Below are 16,134 nucleotides of genomic sequence, written 5' to 3'. Positions count from 1 at the left end.
AAATGTTCAGTTTTTCGAAAAAGATTATTTGTGTAGGAGAAATCGCTCCATTTTGTTCATCACGTTTGGCTAAGAAAACCCCCCGAAAATTCAGTCATTACAACGCCAAACTTTTTTCCAAATTAACATAATATCGACAGAAACATGGCAAACGTTGTTTAGAATCAATCCTCAAGGTGTTTTTCACATATCTATTTGATGATAAATCATTCGTGGCAGTTGGGTTTCTCCTCGGAAGCAAATGGAAAAATACACACAGCTGGAGATTACGCAATAATTGCGACGGAGGACACCAAGCGAGCACCTGGTTAGATGTAGTGTAAAATGGTCAGTCTTCCAATGATATGCCTACAAATACGTCACAATGCTGCAGACACCTTGGGGAAACGACAGAAAGTGTAAGCTCTTTCCCTGGCGCATTCACAGCCATATAAGGAGACATTGGAACACAGCGCCTTCAAAATAAGGGGCATTTCCTGTTTGAAATTTCATCTTGGTTTCGCCTGTAGAATCAGTTTTGTGGCACTCACAGATAATATCTTTGCAGTTTTGGAAATGTCAATGTTTTCTTTCCAAAGCTGTCAATTATATGCATAGTTGAGCATCTTTTCATGACAAAATATCTTGTTTAAAACGGGAACGTTTTTTTATCCAAAAATTAAGAGCACCCCCTATATCGAAGAAGTTAAACAGCTTGGACAATTCCAGTAAATGATGTCATAGCCTATCAGAAGCTTCTAAAGCCAATTGACATCATTTGAGTCAATTGGAGGTGTACCTGTGGATGTATTTCAAGGCCTACCTTCAAACTCGGTGCCTCTTTGCATGGGAAAATCAAAAGAAATCAGCCAAGACCTCTTGTAGACCTCTCGTCTGGTTCATCCTTGGGAGCAATTTCCATAAACCTGAATGTACCACCTTCATCTGTACAAACAATAGTACGCAAGTATAAACACCATGGGACCACGCAGTCATACTGCTCAGGAAGGAGACTCGTTCCGTCTTCTAGAGTTGAACGTACTTTGGTGCGAAAAGTGCAAATCAATCCCAGAACAACAGCAAAGGACCTTGTGAAGATGCTGGAGGAAACTGGTACAAAAGTATTTATATCCACAGTAAAACGAGTCCTATGTCGACACAGCCTGAATGGCTACTCAGCAAGGAATAAACCACTGCTCCAAAACCGCCATAAAAAAGCCAGACTACGGTCTGCAACTGCACATGTGGACAAAGATCATACTTTTTGGAGAAATGTCCTCTGGTCTGATGAAACAAAAATAGAACGGTTTGGTCATAATAACCATCGTTATGTTTGGTGGAGAAAGAGCGACGCTTGCATGCCGAAGACTCACCACCACGAAGAACCACCATCCCAACAGTGAAGCACAGGGGTGGCAGCATCATGTTGTGAGGGTGCTTTGCTGCAGGAGGGACTGGTGCACTTCACAAAATAGATGGCTTCACGAGGAAGAAAAGTATGTGGATATATTGAAGCAACATCTCAAGACATCAGTCAGGAAGTTAAAGCTTGGTTCCAAATGGGTCTTCTAAATGGACAATGACTCCAACTTACTTCCAAAGTTGTGGCAAAATGGCTTAAGGACAACAAAGTCAAGATATTGGAGTGGCCATCACAAAACCCTGACCTCCAATCCTATAGCAGATGTGTGGGCAGAACTGAAAAATCATGTGCGAGCAAGGAGGCCTACAAACCTGACTCGGTTACACCAGCTCTGTGAGGAGGAATGGGCCAAAGTTCACCCAACTTATTGTGGGAAGCTTGTGGAAGGCTACTTGACACGTTTGACCCAAGTTAAACAGTTTGAAGGCAATGCTACCAGATACTAATTGAGTGTATGCAAACTTCTAACCCACTGGGAATGTGATGAAAGAAATACAATTTGAAATAAATAATTCTCTCTTCTATTATTTTGACATTTCACATTCTTAAAATAAAGTGGTGATCCTAACTGGCAGGGAATTGTTACTAGGATTAAATGTCAGGAATTGTGAAAACTGAGTTTAAATGCATTTGCCTAAGGTGTGTGAAAATTTCTGACTTCAACTGTATTTTCCATCCTCTCCTGGCAGGCTCGTCTGAAGCTGCTTCCTCGCCAGACTGGTCAGCTCACCATCCTGGGTCTAGTCTATAACCTGGCCTCCACCCCTTCTACTGGAAACTCTACTATTAACAGCAACAGTTTCTCGCAGAACCAAGGTAACACATACACACGATCATGCAGACACACACACACACACACACACACACACACACACACACACACACACACACACACACACACACACACACACACACACACACACACACACACACACACACACACACTGTAAAACCAGTGCTATAAACTTGTTTTGGTCCTTCTCACCCGACCTTTGTTGTGGTTACGGTACTCTCTAAAGGTCCCTCAGCGACTGCGGGGACATTGGTTCGTGGTCGACAGGACCTAGAGATTCAGGGACCGCGGTTAAACCAGACCAAAGAGGAGAAGACCTCTGTCAGCCACGGTCCTGACCGACGTCTTGACCCCACCATCACCCCTCCCATGCCCCTGCTGGAGGTACTGACTCACCACTGTCCACTACCCCTTACCCAGAAATGAGCTGAAGTGGGTTTTTTTTTGTCATTTTGGAACAAACTATTCAATGAATCCAGGTCTAATGAATGTCATTTGACCCAATATTATGGGTCAAATTATGTACTTTCTGCCAAATGGGTGGGAAAAAAATCTAATTCCAGCGAGATGGTAAGGCCCAGGAGGGTGCAACTTTACATGATGATCAAGGCCCATATGTCACATCATCTCATGCCGTGCCAATTGGCCACATGGTGGCTCAATAACAAGCCATCATATTGTAACAAAACTTGGTACACAAGTTCCAAACACTGCCAAGACTCAACATTATGCAAGCACTTTCAGATTGACCATAGGGTGGCGGTATAACCGGCACATATTTACCTCTTCACCTGTTTGGCACGCATGCTCAGATATGAGCATACTAGCCAGAAAGGAAGAGGCGAAAATCTGTCTTCTCCAGCAGGAGGCGTTGTTTAGTTTCTTTCGCTCACCAATCAGTTTTTTTTATATAGTTCAGTGTTTCAAATTTGGTCAACAAAACATTTAATGGCTTATTTGCTACGTGAGGTTTATTTGAGTGTACTGATATAAGTAGGACATGTAACATTCCAGCAAATTTATTATAAAAAATAGCCCTTTATATTGCTATGCATATTCATGACATGAGGTAAGTAGCATAGCATCTCTCTTCATAGAATACAGGCGGTTGACGTCAACAACTGTAATTGAATATTTAAAAATGTATTAAAATAATGTATCCACCATCCAAAGTAAGGAATAGACAGGCACTTGTGAGCCCTCCGTGCTGCTTTGTGGACAACAACTCATGGTGGACAGGAAAAACCATTCACACAAGCTCATTGGCTCATAACGGCCATATTGTTTGCGCTAGTCCTGGAAAATAGATGGGTACATAGACGCTATATACCATATTTGGTGCCAATCGGCGCAACGGTTCGAGAGAAGGTATTTGAAAGTAGTCAACATCATTGAAAATGGTCCAAAATACATCAAAAGCATATTGCATGATTTGTTTGATGTTGAGTTCTATTATTTGTAAAGCATGATATGGAGTACATAATTAGCTCATCCTAAGACAATTTGTCCTGCTGGTGGTGCTATGGGGCCAAAGCTTGAACCCCGGGCATTGCTTCTCGCAGCTAGCTATATTTATTTGAGTTGTTTTAAAAGAATCAACAAGCGCTATGATGAAACTGGCTCTCATGAGGACTGCCACAGGAAAGGAAGACCCAGAGTTTGCTCTGCTGCAGAGTATAAGTTCATTCGAGTTACCAGCCTCAGAAATTGCAGCCCAAAGTAATGCTTCAGTGTTCAAGTAACCGATACATCTCAACATCAACTGTTTAGAAGAGACTGCGTGAATGAGGCTATCGTGGTCGAATTGCTGCAATGAAACCACTACTAAAGGACACCAACCGCTGTGTCTTTGTGAGATGCAGAGTAGTTGTGGTTCCCACCGTGAAGCATGGAGGAGGAGGTGTGATGTGTGGGGGTGCTTTGGTGATGACACTGTCTGTGAATTATTTAGAATTCAAGGCACACTTAACCAGCATGGCTACCACAGCATTCTGTAGTGGGACGCCATCCTGGTTTGCGCTTAGTGGGACTATCATTTTTTTTCCAACAGGACAATGACCCAACACACCTCCAGGCTGTGTAAGGGCTATTTGTCCTAGGAGGGTGATGGAGTGCTGCATCAGATGATATGGCCTCCAAAATCACACGATCTCAACCCAATTTGAGATGGTTTGGGATGAGTTGGAGCGCAAAGTGAAGAAAAAGCAGCCAACAAGTGCTCAGCGTACATTTACATTTACATTTAAGTCATTTAGCAGACGCTCTTATCCAGAGCGACTTACAAATTGGTGCATTCACCTTATGACGTATGTGGGGGAACTCCTTAAAGAGTGTTGGAAAAGCATTCCAGGTGAAGCTAGTTGAGAGAATGCCAAAAGAGTGCAAAGCTATCAAGGCAAAGGGTGGCTACTTTGAAGAATCTTTAACACTTTTTTTGGTTACTAGATGATTCGATTTGTATTATTTCATAGTTTGTAGAATAATAGTAAAGACATCCAATGTAGAAAATCGTAAAAATAAAGAAACATTTTGAATGAGTAGGTGTGTCTAAACGTTTGACTGGTGCTGTATATATTTTTTGTTTAGGTGTTTGTGTCTTTGGTCCATGCACATACATAAACTGTTCCATACATAGTTGTGGAAATAACATGGGGGTGGTTTCTAACTATTCCATCTTTAAGGATTTCATCTACTTGTTTACATTTTTTAAAACATTTTTTGTTGTTTTAGAATTTTAGATTGAACTGGACAGTATGGGAGTAATTCAGACTAGTATATATTTAAAAATGACTTGCAGCCAACAGCTTCTGATTTATATTTGCCTGTCTTTCTCCTGAGGAAGACCGCTACACTGGAGTAGGTTGCACAATAACTAACCTCTATCTGTCCCCATGTCTCCGTCACCATCTCTCTCCCCTCCTGTCTCTCTGTCTGCTTTAATTATACTTTTTTTGTTACCCTTCCAGGTATTCTTCCTCCAGTTCCCTACTGCCCTACTATGCGGTGAAATCAGGAAGGCCTACGTAGAATTCTGTAATGTGAGTCACGTTCCCCTGTGCGGCCTGCGGGTGGCGTCCACGCACCCAGACTTCTTTACCTTCGGAAGCTCCTCCCTAGCCACACCCCTCACCCCCCTCAGCCCCTCCTCCTTTGAGAACTGCTCTGCCTACAAGACCCTGGCCACACCCCCAGGAGCCACACCCGGGTCGGTAACTGCGGTAACGCTAGTGTCGGCGGCTGACTTTGGGTCGGGAGGAGGAGTAGTGTCTGGTACGGGGGGTAAAAGGGTAGCAGAGATCCCTCTAGGAGAGGGAACGCTAACGCCTGGAGAATCTACCCAGCTGCCCCTGTGGCTAAGAGGACCAGACCAGGAAGGAGTCCATGAGATCAACTTCCTGTTCTACTACGAGGGCGCCGAGAAAGGAGGAAAGATCAGGTGGGGAGAGCAGTCTGGTATTCTAACTACACACTTCGCAAGTCAAGATCAGGTAGGGGAGAGTTATTCAAGAGAGAACTCGGTACACACTACACAAGCCACATTACATCAGCCATTGAAGTATGGGAGAGAGAGAGGGCGCACTCTGTTGTAATCAGGTAGTGGGGAGAGAGAGAACGCACCCTGTTGTAATCAGGTAGTGGAGAGGGAGAGAGAGCGCACTCTGTTGTAATCAGGTAGTGGGGAGAGAGTGAACGCATCCTGTTGTAATCAGGTAGTGGAGAGGGAGGGAGAGAGAGTGCACCCTGTTGTAATCAGGTAGTGGAGAGGGAGAGAGAGCGCACCCTGTTGTAATCAGGTAGTGGAGAGAGAGAGAGCGCACCCTGTTGTAATCAGGTAGTGGAGAGAGAAGGAGCACCCTGTATAATCACATAGGGGAGAGTTCTCCAAGAGAAGCGTTTTACTCGCTACACATTAGGCCTACTAGAAGACTGCTTATCAGGTAGGAGAGAGGAGCTATTATATTCAGGTAGGGCCGTGGGAAAGCTGCCTGATGCAAGAAACTATCTATTATCATTACGAAAAAGAACAGAGGTGATCTAGTAAAAACAATAATCATGAAATCTACACACACAAGTGGAGATCAGGTAGGGAGAGAGAGAGAGAAGACTGGTATTCACCTATAACACATTACACAAGCCAAGTAGTGTGATGTGAAAGAGATTAGGGGCGCAAGAGCAGCCTTTTATATTCAAGTAGGACCGAGGCATAAGGAGAGTTGAAAGTTATTCACTAGTACACGAACCAAAGAGTGAATCATGAAAGAGATTCCTCATGTCTCCACTTCAAAGGGAATACTATGATGTAAAGTATATTTAATTAAATCAGTTAATTTTTTAAATTTAACCTTCATTTACTAGGCAAGTCAGTTAAGAATAAATTCTTATTTACAATGACTGCCCAGCCAAACCCTAACCCGGACGATGCTGGTCCAATTGTGAGCCGCCCTATGGGACTCCCAATCACGGCCGGTTGTGCTTACAGCCTGGAATCGAACCAGGGTCTGTAGTGACACCTTCAACACTGAGATGCAGAGGTAGAATAAAAAATGGTTCCGGTACTTATTGTAGGTGTCGGCACCCCAAGTTGCACAGGCAGCTAAATTCTGATATTTTGCTTCCTGTGTAAATGCAGCCTTAGTTATCCTGAATGTGCCCCTGAATGTTCGTCAGTCTCGCTTTAAATGACTGTGCTCACTGCTCAGCTCATTGGTGATAGAATGAGGTCAAATCAGGGCACTTTTGGGAAAACATATACTCATGCTACTTAAGAAGTTAATTTATTTTTCCCTTCATAGGGGCCTTTCAAATCTCACAGAATGTCCCTGATCATCTCTGTTTAAGTGAAATGGTATAATTTTAATTCAGGGACATTTTGGAGACGTGGTTTCTGTAGTTGAAACTATATAGAGCCTGTGGCATTACTTTAAGCACCACCTTTATAAAAGTTATAAATGCATGACAAGAACATATTTATATTACTCTCTCTCATTACTTTCATCTGTTTCTTTCTCTACCCTCTCTCCATCTCCTACCTGCCTCTTGTCTCCTCTTTCTCTCTATTGCTCCCTTTCCCTCGCTCCCCAATCACCCTCCATCTCTCCCTCCCTCAGTCACAGGGTGCTGCGTCACACAGTATTTATCTGTGCCAGTCGTTCTCTGTCGGTCCGGGCCACCGCCTGCCATAGTAACACACTGCCCGAGGAGGAGGGGAGGAATGGCAGCATGCTGGTCTTTGTCGATGTGGAGAACATCAACACAGTGAGCCTAACACACATGTCAACACGATACTCATATACCACTTAATCACGCTGTCAAGCTGACATTTGATGGATCATTGTTATTCATGGTCACATGCATTCAGGCCCTCTTGGCTGCAGAGAAATGTTGCTGTTTTAAGCTACTTTCCTACAATTGTACACGTTTTGTCATGGGGATGAGGAAAGTTGCATTTAAAGCACATTTTCTGCAATTGTACACATTTTGCCATGGCTTTTTTGTCACATGCGCAGATTACAACAGTTGTTACCGTGAAATGCTTACTTACAAGCCCTTAACCAAAAATGCAGTTTTAAGAACATAGTTAAGAAAATATTTACTAAAACTAAAGTTTAAAAAAAGAACGATAGCGAGGCTATATATAGGGGGTAACGGTGCACAGTCAATGTGCGGGGGTACAGGATAGTTGAGGTAATTTGTACATGCACAGTGGTTGCTCTACTAAAGGTTTTGTGATTATGCTGCGGTACTTAGAGGTAATTTGTGGTTTAGTACGGTACCCTGCGTCTCCACTTCATTGCTCCAGTGCAAGGGGGATTTAGAGCACTGATTATGCTTTTGGGTCCTATTGTGTCTCTAACTGACAATTAATGGGTGACATATACGTAAATAGAAACTGATAATTGTGCAGACTTCAGTATTACTTACTAAAACTGATACACAAAGTTATCATTATATTATTTAGTTAGGATTATTTTGCTCTTACTATAAGCCACTCTCGACCGGTCACGTTGTACAGCGCCTGAGTGGCGCAACGGTCTAAGACACTGCAGAGCAGTGTAAGCTGTGTTGCTACAGATGCTGGTTCAATACCCGTGCCGGCCTCGACTAGGAGACCCATGAGATGACTGTAGGATTTTGGTTTCTCTCCCTTTATATACAGAAATAAATCATTGTAAATAACAAACAGGCTTTATTTACAAATCAGTAACTGTCTCACCCCATGTTTTTCTCGCTCATTTTACATTATTTGAAAACAAAATAATCTCAAATATATTTGTATTGCTTTCGCTGTAAAGCATAATTTCAAAATCTGAGACGACGAGTTGGATTAACAAAAGGCTAAGCTGTGTTTTGCAAAATTGCACTTGTGATTTAATGAATATGAATATTTTCTAGTAATATTATTTGACTGTGGTGCTATGCTATTCAGCGTTGCTGATGACAATTATACCGGATCCGGGATGGGTGGTTAAGAACAAATAATAATTTACAAGGACAGGCTACTCCTTCCTCCCCGTCGGGGAATTGAAACCTGGTCTCCCGCGTGCCCGCACGACACAGGGATTATTTAGCTAAATAGCCCAGTACTGTAGCCTACTCCCGACCGTCATGTTGTACAGCGCCATATTTTCCGAGGGTTTTTACATTTTCTTGGTAGAGAAACACCACAATATTAAGCAAATTAATTAAGCAAATTTTCTTAAAATCAGTCCCATATACTATGTTCTTACAAAAAAGGTTTTAAATTCTCAAGTACAGCAACTTTTGAAGGCTATCAAATGCTTCTCAAAGATGCCCTCTGGTGGTAAAACTAGCATTAACTAGCATTAATGGTACCAGTGGTTGGCACTTAAATAACGTTCCATAGAATTCTGTGGCACTACGCAAGCTGTGCTGCAGTTCGTTGCAACTTTTAAAGGACAAACCACTGTAGGTAGGTGGTAAAGTAACTGAATAGATAATAAACAGAGTAGCAGCAATGTAGCAGCAATGTAGCAGCAATGGCTTGGGGATAGAAGCTGTTAAGAAGCCTTTTGGACCTAGACTTGGTGCTCCGGTATCACTTGTCGTGCTGTAGCAGAGAGACCAGTCTATGACTTGTGACTGGAGTCTTTGACAACAACAAAATCTCCCTCTGACACTGCCTTGTATAGAGGGCCTCTGGCAGGAAGCTTGGCCCCAGTGATGTACTGGGCCGTACGCACTACCCTCTGTAGCGATTTACTGTCGGATGCCAAGCAGTTGCCATACCAGGCGGTGATGCAACCAGTCAGCATGCCCTCGACGGTGCAGCGGTAGAACTCTTTGAGCATCTGGGGAGCAATGCCAAATCTTTTCCGTCTCCTGAGGGGGAATAGGCGTTGTCGTGTCATCTGTGTTTGAACCATGGTAGTTTGTTGGTGGTGTGGACACCAAGGACCTTGAAGCTCTCAACCCGCTCCACTACAGCCCAGTCGATGAGAATGGGGGCGTGTTTGGCCCTACTTTTCTTGTTGTCCACGAGCAGTTCCCTGTCTTGCTCATGTTGAGGGAGATGTTGTTATCTTGGCACCACACTGCCAGGTCTCTGATCTCCTCCCGATTTGTGTTTCAATGATGGTGTTGGAGTTGTGCTTGGCCACACAGTCGTGGGTGAACAGGGAGTACAGGAGGGGACTAAGCACGTACCCCTGAAGGGCACCTGTGTTGAGGATCAGCATGACAGATGTTGTTGCCTACCCTTACCACCTAGGGGCCACCCATCAGGAAGTCCAGGATCCAGTTGCAGAGGGAGGTATTCTCGCTATACACCAAGTCACTTGGCTCTGTCATAACCTCACATGGTCTCTCCTATCATTGCTATGCAGACGACACACAATTAATCTTCTCCTTTCCCCCTTCTGATGAACAGGTGGCGAATCGCATCTCTGCATGTCTGGCAGACATATCAGTGTGGATGACGGATCACCACCTCAAGCTGAACCTCGGCAAGACGGAGCTGCTCTTCCTCCCGGGGAAGGACTGCCCGTTCCATGATCTCGCCATCACGGTTGACAACTCCATTGTGTCCTCCTCCCAGAGCGCTAAGAACCTTGGCGTGATCCTGGACAACACCCTGTCGTTCTCAACTAACATCAAGGCGGTGGCCCGTTCCTGTAGGTTCATGCTCTACAACATCCGCAGAGTACAACCCTGCCTCACACAGGAAGCGGCGCAGGTCCTAATCCAGGCACTTGTCATCTCCCGTCTGGATTACTGCAACTCGCTGTTGGCTGGGCTCCCTGCCTGTGCCATTAAACCCCTACAACTCATCCAGAATGCCGCAGCCCGACTGGTGTTCAACCTTCCCAAGTTCTCTCACGTTACCCCGCTCCTCCGCTCTCTCCACTGGCTTCCAGTTGAAGCTCGCATCCGCTACAAGACCATGGTGCTTGCCTACGGAGCTGTGAGGGGAACGGCACCTCAGTACCTCCAGGCTCTGATCAGGCCCTACACCCAAACAAGGGCACTGCGTTCATCCACCTCTGGCCTGCTCGCCTCCCTACCACTGAGGAAGTACAGTTCCCGCTCAGCCCAGTCAAAACTGTTCGCTGCTCTGGCCCCCCAATGGTGGAACAAACTCCCTCACGACGCCAGGACAGCGGAGTCAATCACCACCTTCCGGAGACACCTGAAACCCCACCTCTTTAAGGAATACCTAGGATAGGATAAGTAATCCTTCTCCCCCCTTTAAGATTTAGATGCACTATTGTAAAGTGACTGTTCCACTGGATGCCATAAGGTGAATGCACCAATTTGTAAGTCGCTCTGGATAAGAGCGTCTGCTAAATGACTTAAATGTAATGTAAATGTATTTAGTCCCAGGGTCCTTAGCTTAGTGATGAGCTTTGGTCACTATGGTGTTGAAGACTGAGCTGTTGTCAATGAACAGCATTCTCACATAGGTGTTCCTTTTTTCCACTCGGGAAAGGGCAGTGTGGAGTGCAATTGAGAATGTGTCATCTGTGGATCTGTTGGTGCGGTTTGCGAATTGGAGTGGGTCTTGGGTTTCCAGGATGATGTTGTGAGCCATGACTTCATGGCTACCGAACATTCTATACATCTTATGCTATCTGAGTGACTCAAACATCAAAACAAAATCATCGGGGTCCCCGTGCCATGATATTTTTAGAATTTTATATTCTCCCTGACTGTCTTATTTTTATTTGGGTGATTGTTAATTCTCAAAGATGACCTTATTATAAAATATATAGGTCCATTATCTTCTCTACATACTTTATCTGTTATAAGGTATAACTTTACACTGAAAATGATTTACCATCCCAAAAAGTTTTTTCAAAAATAAAAACATTTGCCCATTGCTGCTAAATGAATAGAGGGGAAACACTGCAGTATGTAGACTTTTTAAAAGTTGTTTAAAAGTTCCACTCTCTCTCTCTTCCACTCTCTCCATCCACAGAGTGAGGCTGGGGTGCGTGAGTTCCACATTGCACAGGTCTCTAGCAGCAGTAAACAGTGGAGACTACACAAGTGTATAAACCCAGCAGAAAACAAAGGTTTGTCCCTCTGCTCTCCGTAACCCTCTCAGATAGCACTACAATAGTTTTAAACTCATTTACTCGATAACTGTTTGACTTTTTGGTGTCAGGTTTTGATTTGTACATTTACATTCAGGCTTTTTATGTTGCTGAGGAGTCTGCATCCCTAGGTGATATGCAATGTAGCAGTCCTACGCAGAAGAATTGCCAGCCCGCGATGGCTTTAAACAGATCAAATGTTCCCTCTACTGTGGAACTTGGGATTGAATCACCATTAGTCCATTTCAATGCAACAAACCAAATTTAAATTCAAGACCGAGTTGTTGATTTTGTTGTAGGCTGAGGAGCTCATCAGAGTAGCCTATTTCACGAGCACAAGCATTTTTTCCATCTGTGTCCAGAGAGAAGCATAGATGTGCATTTGAGATCAGAGGGTCTAGCCCAGTTACAGCACATTTTGAGGGAGTGATGGCTTCCTACAAGAGCACAAAACTTGTACATATCTAATTGTCTTTGAAAAGCAAGTCAAGTACAGAGTTTTTTAAAGGGGTCAGTGTCCTGTTTTGAGACAAGCTTCAATTTTTCAAATACTACCCTCTGCAAGTCACCTATTTGGCGAATTGTGTTACATATAATTTATTTTTTAAAGTGATTTGAGCTTTCGGACAAGTAAAACATCAGTCCCAAAATGGTTGTCATAATGTGCATAATGTTTTTTTAAAGTCTCACAGAATAAAAAATCTAGTTTCAACTCCTGAAATTTGCTCAGTGCTGAAAAATATTAGAGGGAACGGCGTCTCTGTGATAACAAAGTAATTTCCAGTTGAGCTATTTGGCGTCTATTGGATTGCTTTGGTGTATTGGGTTGTGTTCCTTAGCTGTTGTGTTCATTAGATATATGCCTTTTGGTGGTTTGATCAGTGCAGTTCACCTGTTTGAAGAGGTAAGCTTGGTTGGGTTATCTAGCCTAGTTCAGTTGGTAGAGTAGGCTACTGAATCTTGTATGCTGCTAAGTCACAGTGCATTTGACATTTTAAGTCATTTAGTAGACACTTTTATCCAGAGTGGCTTACAATTGGTGGCTTTTCATGTTGTATTTATAGCTATGGGACCGCCCTTCGCAGTTCATACAGTGTTAAATGCTTTCATTCAGAGCTTGTTATTCAGCTTATTCAGCTCTGTCAGGCTGGGTAGATGATCCCTATGGGAACTAGCTTTGTGACTGAAGACCAGTGGGGTGGCTGGTGGCCAGGACACATAGCCGAGGGCAGAATTATCTTTTAGCTGCTCCCTAGAGCAGTGTGAGATATGGGTAGTTCCAATAATGACACACACCACCGGGGGGAACTTTTGCAAGTAGGTCACTTTGTTCTTGTTCGCTCTGTAATCAAATATGGAAATGTGGTGATTATAGAGTTGGCAGTGACCAGGACAGAGTGGCAAAGAGAGACCACCCCACACCCATATATGCTATTTTATTCAATCCTGTCCTATTTGGTCTCTCCCTGTCTGACTCGTGTGCTGCTGCTGATTATAGAGAGATGGTACTGTATATATGCCAAAATGGTCTCTTTCCATCCCTCTTCCCCTCTGTTCCACTGATTGGTCATACTAGTTCACAGCCTGAGGCTAGAGTGCTAGTTGCCTACAAACAGTTTTCCATCTCCTGTAATAACAATACATTAAGCTACATCAGGGTTTCCTTCTCCTGTAATAGTAACAACTGTTTTTTGATCACACACATTTTTGAGTTTAGAACACTGATCACACTCACTCACACACTATCTGCTTAGAACACTGAGCTGCAGCTGGCCCATAGTAATAAGTAAGCTGAAAGGAACATCCAGGGTCTCTCCAATGTGTTAGAAAATTAGATGGCCTTTAGAGAGGTGTTGTGTTTGTACATGTTTTACTATACTTGTGAGTACCAGAAGTCGACAAAAGAATAGTAAACTAACTACAATTCTGAGAAGTGAGGCCATTTAGCCAGTCCTCACTTGTAAAAGGGCTATTTTAGGCTTAGGGGTTAGAGTTGGGGGTTAGGTTCAGATGGAGACAGGACATGGACACGTCTCTTTCTTTCTTTCACCCTCCTCTTGTCATTCCAGACTGCAAACTCACCACCAGAGAGAGGGGCAAGCTGTGCTTCAGAGCAACACGATGCAAACCCCACGAAGGTACACACTCTCATTACCAACAATGTCAGACAATGAGGAGAATCTCTTTTCTCTCTCCTGACTTGTCTTCTGTGTCTTAGCTACCTCAAAGTCACTAGAGAAGTACACCTTTGCAGACCTGAGCCTTGGAAATGAACAGGTATGTTAACACTGTTATTGTCCTCTTATAATGGTTATCTGTCACTGCTGGTCGGTGTTGCTGAATGTATAAAAAGAAATAGCTGTACCATTACCCTCTCCACCCAAACCTTCTCTCCCTCCCTTCTTTCCTTTCCCACGTTTTCCTTCCTCCATCTCTTTTCCTCTCCCCCTTTTTTATCTGCTATCTTGTCACTCACCCTTTCTTCTTTCCCTTATTGTCTTCCCCTCTCCTTCCTCCTCTCCTCCCTTGTTCTTCTCCTCCTCTCCTCAGATCATCAGCTCCACCACTCCGTGTGCAGACTTCTTCTTCCGGAGGTGTCAGCCCTCGGAGTCTTGGAGACCGCTTATTGCCGTGGAGACACAGGGGAGACATTCCAGGAGTCAGGGGGCGGGTCCTGGGGGTGGGGCTGAGGATATAACAGGTGTGGTCAGGAAGTGCAACGAGGTGGACCTCGACATCATCGTCCTCTGGAAGGTAAATCACAGAATTAAAATACACTACTATTACTAATTGTATTAGGATTAGTACGACTGCATAATTTAAATAGACCTCTATTGCAATTACTGCAATTACTTACTCCAATTATACATAGATGGAATGTACACTGCTCAAAAAAATAAAGGGAACACTAAAATAACACATCCTAGATCTGAATGAATGAAATATTTTTATTAAATACCTTTTCCTTTACATAGTTGAATGTGCTGACAACAAAATCACACAAAAATCATCAATGGAAATCAAATTTATCAACCCATGGAGGTCTGGATTTGGAGTCACACTCAAAATTAAAGTGGAAAACCACACTACAGGCTGATCCAACTTTGATGTAATGTCCTTAAAACAAGTCAAAATGAGGCTCAGTAGTGTGTGTGGCCTCCACGTGCCTGTATGACCTCCCTACAACACCTGGACATGCTCCAGATGAGGTGGCGGATGGTCTCCTGAGGGATCTCCTCCCAGACCTGGACAAAAGCATCCGCCAACTCCTGGACAGTCTGTGGGGCAACGTGGCATTGGTGGCTGGAGCGAGACATGATGTGCTCAATTGGATTCAGGTCTGGGGAACGGGCGGGCCAGTCCATAGCATCAATGCCTTCCTCTTGCAGGAACTGCAGACACACTCCAGCCACATGAGGTCTAGCATTGTCTTGCATTAGGAGGAACCCAGGGCTAACCGCACCAGCATATGGTCTCACAAGGTGTCTGAGGATCTCATCTCTGTACCTAATGGCAGTCAGGCTACCTCTGGCGAGCACATGGAGGGCTATGCGGCCCCCCAAAGAAATGTCCCCCCACACCATGACTGACCCACCGCCAAACCGGTCATGCTGGAGGATGTTGCAGGCAGCAGAACATTCTCCACGGCATCTCCAGACTCTGTCACGTCTGTCACGTGCTCAGTGTGAACCTGCTTTCATCTGTGAAAAGCACAGGGCGCCAGTGGCGAATTTGCCAATCTTGGTGTTCTCTGGCAAATGCCAAACGTCCTGCACGGTGATGGGCTCTAAGCACAACCCCCACCTGTGGACATTGGGCCCTCATACCACCCTCATGGAGTCTGTTTCTGACCGTTTGAGCAGACACATGCACATTTGTGGCCTGCTGGAGGTCATTTTGCAGGGCTCTGGCAGTGCTCCTCCTGTTCCTCCTTGTACAAAGTCTGAGGTAGCGGTCCTGCTGCTGGGTTGTTGCCCTCCTACGGCCTCCTCCACGTCTCCTGATGTACTGGCCTGTCTCCTGTTAGCGCCTCCATGCTCTGCACACTATGCTGACAGACACAGCAAACCTTCTTGCCACAGCTTGCATTGATGTGCCATCCTGGAAGAGCTGCACTACCTGAGCCACTTGTGTGGGTTGTAGACTCCGTCTCATGCTACCACTAGAGTGAAAGCACCGCCAGCATTCAAAAGTGACCAAAACATCAGCCAGGAAGCATAGGAACTGAGAAGTGGTCTGTAGTCACCACCTGCAGAACCACTCCTTTATTGGGGGTGTCTTGCTAATTGCCTATAATTTCCACCTGTTGTCTATTCCATTTGCACAACAGCATGTGAAATTTATTGTCAATCAGTTTTGCTTCCTAAGTGGACAGTTTAATTTCA

The 16,134-nt window shown here is 44.4% G+C and overlaps 1 protein-coding gene across 6 annotated transcripts in view; it reads left to right on the top strand.

Annotated features, from left to right (window-relative positions):
* LOC123996712 (trafficking protein particle complex subunit 8-like) overlaps positions 1-16,134 on the top strand; it is an 85,211-nt gene that overhangs the window by 62,904 nt on the left and 6,173 nt on the right. For all 6 annotated transcript variants that reach the window (XM_046300333.1, XM_046300334.1, XM_046300337.1 and 3 more), the window contains 8 exons: positions 2,092-2,218; positions 2,422-2,579; positions 5,162-5,631; positions 7,304-7,451; positions 11,632-11,728; positions 13,819-13,887; positions 13,968-14,026; positions 14,300-14,503. In XM_046300333.1, coding sequence (XP_046156289.1) covers positions 2,092-2,218; positions 2,422-2,579; positions 5,162-5,631; positions 7,304-7,451; positions 11,632-11,728; positions 13,819-13,887; positions 13,968-14,026; positions 14,300-14,503 — 1,332 coding nt within the window. The remainder of the gene's footprint in view (positions 1-2,091; positions 2,219-2,421; positions 2,580-5,161; positions 5,632-7,303; positions 7,452-11,631; positions 11,729-13,818; positions 13,888-13,967; positions 14,027-14,299; positions 14,504-16,134) is intronic.

Source organism: Oncorhynchus gorbuscha, linkage group LG15 (genome assembly GCF_021184085.1).
Source record: "Oncorhynchus gorbuscha isolate QuinsamMale2020 ecotype Even-year linkage group LG15, OgorEven_v1.0, whole genome shotgun sequence".
Lineage (NCBI taxonomy): Eukaryota > Metazoa > Chordata > Actinopteri > Salmoniformes > Salmonidae > Oncorhynchus > Oncorhynchus gorbuscha.
This window is presented reverse-complemented; position numbering and strand designations above follow the sequence as displayed.